General features: G+C 37.9%; 1 protein-coding gene across 1 annotated transcript in view; it reads left to right on the top strand.

The window, feature by feature from the left end:
- Positions 1 to 13,167, top strand: part of MAP3K5 (mitogen-activated protein kinase kinase kinase 5) — a 223,629-nt gene that overhangs the window by 110,116 nt on the left and 100,346 nt on the right. Inside the window, exon 8 of the mRNA XM_040965413.1 lies at positions 4,725 to 4,837. Within this exon, the coding sequence (XP_040821347.1) occupies positions 4,725 to 4,837 (113 nt within the window). The remainder of the gene's footprint in view (positions 1 to 4,724; positions 4,838 to 13,167) is intronic.

Below are 13,167 nucleotides of genomic sequence, written 5' to 3'. Positions count from 1 at the left end.
AGAACCACAGTGGTTCCTACTGGACCTCTTCTAGAGGACGTGATTAGATATTTGTGTGCTTCCATTTTCTTATTGGTAAGGAATTCCGCCTATTCCAGACTTGTTACAATTGGAAAGTAGAAGTCGGTCACTCAGTTTCCAAGCATCTCTTTCCTTATTGTTCTCTCCTTTCATTCTGTGGAATGAGACAACACCCTCTGCACTATTTCGGTGTGTTAATGTTTGTTGGGAAGTGCTTTATGACTCAGTATATGGTGTGCACTTGTTGGGTATAGTGTTTCTGATAAGTCAGAGTGACTTGGTTAAGCATGTAACCAGCTCATCCATATCCTGATATTTTTGTCTCATTTTAAAAAGAGTATTTTTTGAAGGAGAGAAGAAGGATATACAAACAGAATGATAGACTGATAGAACTGTCTGTCATGGTCCACTCCCCAAAAGTCCACCACAACCGGCTGCACCAGGCCAGAGCTAAGAACTGAGAACTCAGCCTGAGGCTCCTGTGCAGGTGGCAGAGGACACAGGTACTCCAGTCACCATGTGCTATTTCCCAGGGTGTATCTTAGCACGAACCTGGAATTGGCAGTTAAGTCAGGATTGCAATCTTCCTACTTACTACCCATTTTCTCTTTGTCTCATATTAAATTTTTGCTTAGCTTTCCTGATCTATTTTGTTAACTGTGTATTATATTGTTTCCTCCAGTATCTCATTAGTAATGCTTTTTACACATTTGTTAGAGACTGCTGTCAATACTTTTCATTTTGTATTCTACTTTAAACTTGTATTTTACCAATTTCTGAACAGAGTAATTAAAAGCAGTTTGAGTCATTGATAGCTTATAAATATAGATGGCCTCTGATTTACAATGTTTATTTGGCCTCCTGGTTTTTTGACTTTACAATGATGTAAAATGCTTGGTAGAAACAAGGATTTGCATTTAAATCTTTCTTAGGGCAATAGTGTACAGTATAGTCCTCCAAATATCTGTTACTGTACAAACTTCTGTATTAGGAAATTATATGAGATATTCAACACTTTATTACAGATTTGCTTTGTGGTGTTTATTTTTGCCCAACTGTAAGCTAATGTTAGTATGTGTTTAGGGTAGCACATGCTAAGCTATACTGTTTGGCAGATGGGGTGTGTTAAATCTATTTTTGACCAATATTTTCAGCTTAGGATGGCTTTACTAGAACATCACCATAAATTGAGCACCACGTATAGTTCATATATGTTAAATATAATCATAGATTTACTGTTTGGGTGTCTTTTTTTCTTAAAACTTTTGGCTTCTAACTAGAATCACTTCTCCTTTAGTGGAAATACTTTACTCTTCTTTGTAGTACAGATCTTCTGGCGCCCAGTGTCCCCAGTTTTTTCTTCTCTCTCTGTTTTACATTTTTCCTTTCATTATTCTGAATTTAAGCTCCCACGGTTCACATTGCAAAATTAGCTTCAATTTTATTGCTCCTTTGAAGATAATATATCTTTGACTCTAACTGATCTTAGATTTGCCTCAATGTTTTTAGTTCCAACATTTAGACATTCATCTTATTTTATCCTGCTTAAGGCTTCATGAGTTTTGTGGATAAATGTGAAAAGATGCCGTCATCAGTTTGGAACTTTGTTTATACATTATGTCTTCAAGTATTTCTTACATGCTATATTCTCTTTCTTCTTTACAAGGATACACTAAAATTTGTGTTGGTCCCTTAAAATAAAATGTCTCATGTGTCTCTTAAGCTCTATTTAGGATTTTCCCTCTCTTCCACCTTGCTCTTTGCTTATTGCCTTTCCCTCCTTTTTCTCTTTCTCCCTCCTCCTTTTTCTCTTTTTCTCTCTTCCCTCTTTTCTCTTATCTCCTTTTCTCTGCACTCTCTTCTCACTTTCCCTCCTTTTCTCTCCTGATTTCTCTCTTGCTCCCTCTCTGTTACATTCTTGCTCTCTGTTTCTCCTTCTCTGCCACCTTCCTTTCCATTCTTTCATATTTTAAAGGTAGATTTATGGGAGGGGAGAAAGAGAGAGAAAAAAAAAATGATCTTCCACCAGCTGGTTTGTTTCCAACATAGTTGTAGTGGCTGAGGCTGGGCCAGGCTGGAGCCAGGAACTTCATCCAGGTCTCCCATGTGGGTAGCAGAGACCCGAACACTTGGACCCTCATTCTGCTCCTTTATTAAGCTATTGAGCAGGGAGCTGAATTGGAAGTGGAGCCACTGGACCCTGAACTGGCAACTATATGAGATGCTGGTATTGCAGGCAACAGCTTAACTTGCTGTGCTGCAATGCTGACCCTCCAGGCTGATTCATAGAGGAAGAACCAGCCATTGTCCATGTGGGAGGCAACATCAGCTCAGCTCTGCTTGAAAGGGTACCACCTCCTTCTCTGCAGTCTTTTTTTGGTGACTTTGTGCTATTGTTGCTTGGACAGATGTCCAGTGCTTCTAAAAATGTGTCTGGGGTCTCGTTTCTGTGCCCTTGCCCCAGTTATATATCAAGACTGTTGCCTTCCGAGTAGGATGCTACTCCTACTTGGAAACAAGAATTTCTCCTATAATATGAATATTCTTCTACATAGCTCTTCAGTTTGAAATAGGTTTTATTCCATTTAGGCTCTACAATATTGTTAGAAATGTAGTATTTTCTCTTATATTACATATCTGTGTAACTAAATGTGTAATTACATATTTAATACTTTTCCTTGTCCTGAACTCATCAGTGTGTAATTATTGTATCAACAGATTTACATACATTTTTTAAAAGTTGTAGTTTTGATATAGGCAGATTTCTGCCGAAGAATATAATGATTCCTTATTCTTGGATATTATGAAGCTTTCCAATTCCTGTAGTAGTTTATCAGTGATATTTAATGTAGGTAGGTTTTTTCGTTGGTTGTTTTGTTTTGCTTTGTTTTGGGTAATACACCTACAGAATCCTTTAGCTTCCAGAAAATGTTACAGTTTTTCCCTCAATATCAAACTTACTGTTATAGAGTGATGTAAGCGTTAGGAGAAAGTTTATTATTAACTTTATTGACATTTATATTTTAGTTCAAAATATCAAATATGTTATTTATGGTGACAGAAAAGCAAATGTAGTTATAGCTGTTAGTCTTGGTTGGTTTCTACCCGTGAAAAGTACTTAGTCGGTTCCAATTAAGTTATTTGAGCAGGTCTTGCTTTTTTGCATCTTGCTATATAGATATTAAGGAGAGCTATTTTATGTTCTTTGGTTCAGAGGCAACAAGAGAAACTTGTTGAAAATATTGCTTATCTGAAATGAATTAGTAGAAAGGAAAGTGTATTGCTTTGTTCTTTTCCTAAGCCCTTTTTATTGGGACTCTCCTGGCGTCAGAACAAAGGCCTTTGAAACTTGTATGGGTCCAAGCCTTGGTGGTTGTATCTTTCCTTGATATGACTTGGAATATCTGTATTTGAGTACATAATTTTTCCTTTTTAGAAATGGAAACATCTATATTTCTGGAGTGATAAATTGCTGTTTAATCACCTACTGTGATGCAGTTGAAAATTTTTTGTCTTATCATCAGACATATAACAATCACTGCCAACTAGTTAAGATTAAGGCTTGTTTGATTTCTGTTTCCATTGAGAGAGGCTTGTTCTACTTAGAAAAATAAGATAATTTTAAGTAAACACTGTCTTCAATATTCAGAAAAATGGACATTTTCATTTGCTCTTTCACGTTAAAAATTATGGAAATTTTCAAGTATATGTAAGATCCAGGAATATACTATAATTTTAACTGTGATACTTAACACCACTTTTATTCTTCTTTCATTCATACAATTGTGACTTAAATAGGAATGTCTCTATCATGAAATAGGAATGACTCTATCATGATTTTTCCCCATTACATAACTGTTTGTAATGTTAATGGTCATTTATTGGGTAGTTAGCCCCATGTTTTCTTCAGTCTGATTTCTTGAAGAACAAAGCTTTCAATTTAGCACGTGTTTGTCTGAAGCAGTTTCTATTATTCTACTAGGGAATTTATTTTCATTTTTTTATTCATGTGTGCTAATGAAATAATGTGGAATGTTATGGCCTGTTTAATGATGGATGGGAGGAAGACTTTAAACGGATGCTAAGAAGGGTTACCTTGAAACTACAGTGGATGTTAACACTGAAGTCCTTTCCAGTGTTGAAGTGTTCTCAGAGGTCAGCGTACCGTCACATGCATATTCAAAAAAGGGTGCTTAGGCTCTGGGAGCCAACATTAGTATGCAGAGACACAGTGTCTGTTTTTCCTCATTCCTGTCTGTCATGGACAGTCAGACTCACTCTATGGGACTGATCTTTTCAGTATGCTGCCTGCATGATCATCCTTAGTGTTTGTTTATTTTTAAGGTTTTTTTTTCAAGGTGCAGGATTCTGCTTTTTTAAATGTGTGTAGCCTACGTAAGTGCACTCACCCATTTCCGGTAGGTAGGTGAAGAGATTTTTTAAAAGGCAGAGGGCACTAGGTTGAAGGTGAGCCAGAGGAATGCAGTGGAGCCAGGAACAAGGTGGTGCAGTTAAGCATTAAATCTAAGAGCACACTACATTCTGAGGTGAAAGCCAGAGGAATATATATATATATAAATATATATATGTATTTTTTTTTTTGCTCAGGAACTGGAATTATGCAAACAGAAGTTACTGCACACCCAGCATTTCATGGTTGAGAAAGTAAACTTGCACATTTGTGTGTATGTTTTTTTTAATAGGTTCAAAAAGGCATTTGAGTCTGAGCCAACACTACAGTCGGGAATTAATTATGCTGTCCTCCTCCTTGCAGCCGGCCACCAGTTTGAATCTTCCTTTGAGCTTCGGAAAGTTGGTAATTACAGCTTGTTGTTTTGCATAGAAGTCAGGAAACGGGACCCAGTGTGGCACAATAAACAAACAAACAAATATATAGATAAGCACATTTTTTAAAGATTTATTTATTTGAAAGAAAGAGTGTCAGTGGTAGAGAGAGATTGAGGGATGTTCTATCTGCTGGTTTAATTCCCTAGCTTGCAACAGTTGAGGCTGCGATAGGGTGAACCCAGGAGGCAAAGTACCCTATTCTGATCTCCCACATGGGTGGCAGGAACCTAAGAACTTGAGCCATTTGTCTGTTACCTCTTGGGGTGCACGTAGCTGGAGTGGAAGTATAGGCAGGACTTGATCTTGGGTCCCCCACTATGGAAGGCCCACTGTGCCAGAAATCAGACAGATGCCTTTGCTTTCTGTCACATCTGACTTTCTGAACAACAGCGACAAAAAATTGTTTTGTGCAGAATCCAGAATCTGTAATAGATGTTAATTACATTTAGATTTTAACTATTCTTAAAAGCCCTCTGATTAATCCTTACTGTTATAACTCAAATTAGTATAGATAATAAGGGCTCTGAATTCAACTTCCAGCTCCCAAATAAGGTTAGTAGTATGTGGCACGTCAGGAATGGTTCCTGATTTAGGTTGTGCTTTCCTGATTCTTTTTAAAAATTTATTTATTTATTTGAGAGAATTAATGAGAAAGAGACAGATCTCCCGTTACAGAAACCAGGGCTGGGCTAGGTGAAAGCCAGGGACCTGAAACTCCATCTGGATCTCCCATGTGGTTGGCGGGGACCAAAGCTCTTTGAACCATCTTCTGCTGATTCCCAGATGCATTCACAGGAAGTAAAGCAGCAAGACTCAAACTGGTGCTCCCAAAGGATGCTGCTGTTGCAAGTGGCTGCTTAATTCACTGCACCACAGCAGTGGACCCTTCGTTGTTTCAGTCCTGTTTTCTCCTTTGTACCTGTGCCTGTGTGAATACGTTGGTGTTGGAGGTGGATGGCAATCTGGGCAGTGTCTGGACTCAGAGACCATCTCTCAATTATAACCTGGGGTGGGATGCACCCTCATTTATCCCTTTTATCTGTAAATATTGTCTCATCTGCTGACCCTTCCCTGAATTTAAAGAAATTAGAGTCATAGGGAACAAATTTTGAGTCAATTTTATGGTTTGGGTTTTGATCACATTTTTTTGAGATTCTCATCCAGGAGTTCTGTCTAGGGTGATCAGATTTTACTTTCTTGAGTGTCTAACCACCCCCTTTCACAGGACACTTCTAGGTCTTATTTGTTTATTTATTTGAGAGGCAAAGAGACAGAAAAACCAAAGCTCTCTTAATCCCATCTACTCCCTAAATGCCCACAATAGCTGGGACTGAGCCAAACCAAAGCCAAGAGCTGGCAAACTCAATCCAGGCCTCTTACATGAAAGACAGGTGCTCAACCACCTGAGCCATCACTTCTGCCTGCCAGGGTCTGCATTAACAGGATGCAGAGGTCAGGAGCAGAGCCAGGCATTCTGACATGGAATATCAGTTGTCTTCATGTGTGCATTACCACTAGGCCAGATGCCACCCCTGTTATAATTCTTGCATACAGAAACATTTGGCCTCATTTTTCACAAGGGGAAAGTGTGTAAAGAATTGTAGAAGAAATTTTTCCTTTAAAAATTAAACTTGAGGAGCTGGCATGATGGCTCAATTGGCCAATCTTTTTCCTGTAAGCACCAACATCCCATTGGACACTGGTTCGTGTTCCAACTGCTTCACTTCTCAAATGGCTCCCTGCTTGTGACCTGAGAAAACAGGAGAATGGCCCAAAGGGACCCTGAACCCACATGGGAGACCCAGAGGAAGCTCCAGGTTCCAGGCTTCCGATTGGTTCAGCTTCAACCATTGCAGTCATTTGTGGAGTGTGTTGGCAGATGAAAAATTTTTATGTTTGTCTCTCCTGTAAGTCTGCCTTTCCAATAAAAATAAATAAATCATTGAAAATTTTCAACTTGAAAGTTTCTTAATTTTTAACAACATTGACTCTTAAATCTTGATTTGCTTTACTTGATGGTACTCATTTGTAAGGTTTGGGGGAAACTTATCTGTGAGTCTGAATATAGTAAAAACTTTCTTAAAAACTTCAGACTAAAAGTAATGAAGTGTTTATTGCCACCACATTGTAGTGGCTTTCCTGGCTGTGATTTAAAAGTAATTTTTATTGTTTAATTCTTGAGCTCAAAATGAAGTTTTGTTCATGTTTCTAAGTCATCACTGGAACTCACATTGATTTTCATGTATGGGTGGTGCAATAACAGCAGTTGAAAACATACTTATATTGTAAATCCCAACTTTTCTTGAAACTCTACAGCTTTATTTTTATTTGAAAGGCAAAGTGAGTGAAATCTTCCATCAGCTAATTCACTCCTCAAATGACTGTAAGCAGCTGGGATGTGCCAAGTCAGAGCCAGGAACCTGGAACTCCACCCAGGTCTTCCCTGTGGGCGAAGGGGTCCAGATAGGTGGGCCATTTTTTTGCTGCCTTCCCAAGCAGTTTAGCAAGGAGCTGGATCAGAAGAAGAGAAGCTGGGATTTGAACCAGAGCTCACAATTCTTGCTCCGAAATCTTTTAAATTGGATGTGGATTAATATGGTCAGCACTCTGAGGAACTGTGTTTAATATGACATTGTAAAGAAAATGCATTTTACTTTTTTGCAAAAACACATTCATATTACATGTTATACATTGGAAAATATAGGAAATTAAAGCTAAACATTGGAAACTGTAAATACAGACTCAGCACTTGATTTTCCTAAGAACTAAGTTTTGGGTTTCTAAAATCTTGTGATATATGTTCTAAATTGTTTATGAGTCAATGGCAAAAAAGCTAGAACATATTTTTAAATTGAATGTAATCGTAAACTTTGCTAAGCAAAATAAGGTGACCTTAGTTAAATTTGTATGTTAACATTAAACAAATGTTCAAGGATTTTTAGATAGGTTTGCTAAATAAATGTGTCAGATATTATAATTTAGTAGTATATAGTAAAAACAAGACTTGTTAATGACATATTTGGCATACTGTGAAGATTTTAGTTGTATTCCTTAGATGCTCTAAATAGAAGCAAGAGTTTATCCTGATGCCTGAGATATCAGTTCAGGTGCAAATGCCCAGTGTCAGAGTCCTTGAGTTCAAGTCCCAGCTCTGCAGCAAATTCTGTCTTCCTGGTCATGCACAGCCTAAAAGGCAACAAGTAACAGCTTGAAGGGTTGAGTCCCTGCCACCCATGAAGGACCTGGTTTAAGTTTCCAGTTTTCAGCGTCAGCCTTGCCCAGCCTCAGCCACTGTGGGCCTTTGCAAGTGAATCAGCAAATGGGGGTGTGTTTCTCTCTGTGTATCTTCCTACCTTCCATTTTCCCTAAAACATAAGATGCTCTAAACAAAATCTGCAGTAATTTTTATCTTCTCTCATTTCTCCTTTTGGCTCCTACAAACATATGAATTTGTCTGAATTACTAAGTTCTTACACCAATCAGACTTTCCAATATGAAATTACTTCTTTAGATGCTTTTTGGAATTTTTGTTTTATTTATAAAAGTTAAACAATTAAAATTAAAATGTCATAACACATGCTGAAACTTTCTAAGCATATTATCTTAAGTTGAACAACTTCAATGTTAGAAATAATTCTTACCTCTTTGTGGCTCAAGGACTGCTTATTCTTCTTATATGTTTGCTTGGGATTATGACTAATTGCCTCATTGACCTCTGTTTTATTTTTCACATTTTGAAGATTCATTACTGTCTATTCTAGACTATTGAGAACTAGTTTTTAAAACACCAAAACCACATCTTACCTCATATTCCTATTTTCAGCTTCATAGCCTTAAAATCAGTATTCCGACTTCAGCTAAATAAAAATATGATTTTCCCATCTCCTGTGGAATTTTTCAACTGTGAGCCGTTTGATGAGAGTCAGAATTACAGGCTTGGGTCACCAACAGTAATGATAACCTACTAAAGGAACACTGTGTTTGCCACTGAGACAGACTGGTTTTTGAATCTCTTTTTCAGTAAACATTAAAAAAATTATTGAATATAACATTTATGTCAATTCTTTTTTATGATAATCAAGAAAGAATAAACCAAACCAAAAGTCATTACCAACCACAAAACAACTCTCTTGTCACCTCTGAAGATAGGTAACTTTTCATAAGATTGGAAACTATAAGGAAAGAAGTAGGTGCTTTTATTTCTTTTATGAGAGACAACTCTGCATCGACTTGACAAAATACAGCTCTTCAAATATGCTACAGAGTGAATATACTGTTTTTCAAGAGTGTGTTATTCAAAAGAATGCAAGTTAATAAAGTAAGGAGAATGATAAAACTGATCATGGTAGTGACATTGAAATAATTGATCTTTGCAGCAGTCATCAGTTAAGACCAAAACCATTCATTGAAAATATTTATTCTTTAAAAATTTTACATTTTAATATGTTTATATGTAGTGCCAAAGTTAGCACAAAAGGACAGATGTACAAGGGAGAGACCTGGGTGTCGATGATCAAATTTCACTTCAGTGATAGTGTGATGGCCCGGCCTGTGCTTGCTATAATGAGTGTATAGTACAGCCCATCTCTTGTTACCTTTTGTCACCCCAGCCTTTTTAACCCAGACCTGAAAGTATAGAACATTGACTTAATAAGATTTAAAGAATCTAGAGAAGTAAGTTAAACAATGTGTTAATGTACCAACTGACAAATCTGCAATGCGAGAAAAGTTAATGTCATGAAAAGAAATAGGTGTGGATGGATTGTTTATGTAAAAAGATTCAGAAGGAGCTAGTGTTGTGGTGCCACAGGTTAAGCTGCCAGTTGTGATGCTGGCATCCCATATCAGAGCACAGGTTCAAGCCCTGGCTACTGTTTTCTGTTGGGAAGACAGCAGAAGATGGCTCAGTACATGGGCCACTGAAGCCACATGAGAGCAGGACTGGATTTCTTGACTCCTGAGTTTGTATTTGGCCCAGATTGGGCTGTTGTGGTCCTTCCAGGGAGTGAACCAGCAAGTAAAAGGTCTCACTCTTTCTTCTCTATATTGCTCTGTGTTTCAGATAAATTAAGTAAATTTTTAAAAATAGATTAAGAATATGTATTGTGTGTTATGTAAGTCATCATTTAAGGGGCCATCATTGCAACATAGTGGGTAGGGGCAGGCATTATGGCATAGCATATAAACCTGCCACCTACAGTGCTGGCATTCCATATGAGCACCAGTTCATGTGCTGGCTGCTCCATTTCTGATCCAACTAATGCCCTGGTTATAGCTGTGCAAGACGGCCCATGTGCTAGGGCCCCTACCACCACTTGGCAGACCCAGAAGAACCTTTTAGCTCCTGGTTTCAGCCTGGCTCCATGCTGGCTGCTGTGGCCATCGTGGGAGTGAACCAGTGAGTGGAAAATATCTTTGTCTCTCCTTTTCTCTCTGTAACTCTGATTTCAAGTAAGTAAAATCTTTTTTTGAAAATCACTTTAGTAACCTTTATATAATGTCTTCTAGGATAAGACAAATAATATCTTACAAAGCATTTCTGAGTAATGAAAGGGAAGGTTGTGGTTTGTTTTTCTTAAAATAATCATTGTGTCACAGCAATTAAAATTAGTCTTTGAAAATTGATAGAGTGAAGCAGTGGCTATTGGATGCCCCAAATTATGGTAACCAAAAAGAATACTTTTTTTTAAAATCAAAGACCACAGCAGCCTATTCAGAATATCAACTGAGACTCTCTGAGCCAATATTTCTGCAAACAAGTTATTTTCATTTTGGTCCAAATTGAACAAAAGAGGAAAGAGAGGCATTTGTCATTTTAAAAAAGGAAAGGTATTTGAGAGGTAAAGGTGGGTTGGGGGGAGAAAATGGAGGGGAGAGGAGAGAGACAAAGAGGTAGTGTCCACTGATTCACTCCCTAAATGACCATAGTGGCTGCAGTTGGGTCAGGCCAAAGCTTAAAATTAGTAATTCAGTCCAGGGCTCCCATGCAGATGGTAGGCACCAATTATTTGAGCCATCACCACTGCCAATCAGGGCCTGTAATAGCAAAACACTGGAGTCAGGAACCAGAGCTGGGATCAAACCAATGTACTCCAATATGTACTGTGGGTGTCTTAATTACTAGGCCAAATGATAGCCCTGCTTTTGTGTCTTAACTCACGTTAACCTGCCCCAGATTTTGGTGCCTTTGAACTGCTGGTGATCAAGGGCATGCTTACATTGGGAACCACCATCTTTAGTTACTCACTGGTTTATATTGCTGAATTCTAAAAGCAATGTGCATTATATCAGCCACATACAAAAATATTTAAAGCCAACTTTCATTGTTCTATTAGGGGGGTGAAATGTGCAGAGCAGTGAAAAATATGTGAAAATATCTTAAACCTGTAGACAAATTATGAAACAGGTTGCAGAATTCAAACAAATGATTCCTTTGGCCAGAGATTCCCAAAAGCAGGGAGTTGGATGGGAAGTGGAGTAACAGGACACGAACTAGTACCCATATGGGATCCTGGCACATGCAAGGCCACTGAGCCATCATTCTGTATCCCCCTCTTGTTCTTTTTTTTTTTTTAACAGTTGGCACATTGTGTTTTAATGAAATCATAAATCGTCAGTCCATATTCAGCATTGGCACAATTTTTTTACAAGTTTTTTATTATTATTATGTGACACAGTTTTATAGGCACTGGGATTCCCCCCACCTCTCCCACAACCCTCCCCCCATGGTGGATTCCCCCTCTTGTTCTTAATAAGTGTTATATTGGGACCCGGCACCATGGCCTATTGGCTAAAGTCCTTGCCCTAAACATGCTGGGATCTCATATGGGTGCCAGTTCTAATCCCAGTAGCCCTGCTTCCCATCCAGCTCCCTGCTTGTGTCCTGGGAAAGCAGTCGAGGATGACCCTGCACCTGTGTGGGAGGAAGTTCCTGGCTCCTGGCTTTGGATTGGTGCAACACCAGCTGTTGCGGTCACTTGAGGAATGAATCATCAGATGAAGATCTACCTCTCTGCCTCTCCTTCTCTCTGTGTATCTGACTTACCAATAAAAGTAAATAAAACTTTTTTAAAAAGTGTTATATTATATAAAGAATGGAATCTATAGCCATTGAACAAATAAATCAATATTTATTATGTACTGATTGTTTTAGTGTATGATATTTATTTTTGTAAACCTGGACACTTGCTGCTAATCTTAGTGTTAGGGACAGTAATAGAATATGACATATAAGGTTTTTTAGACATGTATACACTTCAGAGTGCAATGACACGTCTGTGATTTAACCTGGAATGGTTCAGCAGAAATATTCAGGGAGAAACAATAGCAAAATGCTGATACTTGTTGAAAATGTAGTGTGCCACTTTTTGTCTGCTTTCATCTATGTTTTAAATTCTTCATAAGGAAGATTAAGTGCAAAGAATCTCATCTCTACCATCTTTGAGTTTGTGACCTTACACAAGGTGCTAATCCTCTTCAGGCCTTAAGGAGATAATCTGGTTCACTGTGGTGTTGTATGGATTGAACACGGTACCATTTTCAACATGCAGTGTTAGACATAGAAATGACTATTCAGTAAAAATGTCCTGCCTTTCTTCAGTAAAACAGCCTTGTATCTTTTAATAAGCACAATGTGATAAAAATAATGATAAACATTAAAGTATTGATACTATTGAATACTTAGAAGTCCACCAATTTTCCCCCTGCCCCCTCAAGCCAGTCTTTAATTGAGAGCACTGTCAAAATTCAAATTGCAGAAACAGGTGAATCAAAGATGGTAGATAAACCAATAATAACCTAACAACCACTGCTTATATATGTAGCCAAAATATTTTAAATAAAAATACTGGGCTGCTATGGACTTGATAATGATGATAGTTCATGTACCAGAGATAATGCTCTATTCATTTGGTCCTGTGGATCCAAAGCTTTAAAAATATTGTATTCTGGAATCATGCAAAACAGCAGTTACTTTGCAACTCTACCCAGTGGATATAGTGCTAAATACAGAACAGATTTTATGTACTGAGCTGTTTATTCCTGTATTCTAGGTAAGAGAGGAAGAGCAGAAGAGAGAAAGGGACTCCTAAATTTTAAAAATTAGTACCAGCTTCTTACCTAAAAAAATAATATCCTCTGGTTTCATGCGTCATATGTGCAGAGAACATGAAGCTTATTCCCAAAAGAGAAACAGATATATGAGAAATAACTTCAGTGGCTAAATAGGGCCATGTTCATTTTTCCCTCCGTTTCTTTGGTAGAGATGAGTGGACTGGATAGTACTTGCAACTAGAAAGG

Source organism: Ochotona curzoniae, unplaced genomic scaffold (assembly GCF_017591425.1).
Source record: "Ochotona curzoniae isolate NIBS_2020 unplaced genomic scaffold, NIBS_Ocur_1.0 scaffold_3890, whole genome shotgun sequence".
Classification (NCBI taxonomy): domain Eukaryota; kingdom Metazoa; phylum Chordata; class Mammalia; order Lagomorpha; family Ochotonidae; genus Ochotona; species Ochotona curzoniae.
Note: the sequence above shows the minus strand (reverse complement) of the source record. Positions and strands in the feature narration are given on the sequence as shown.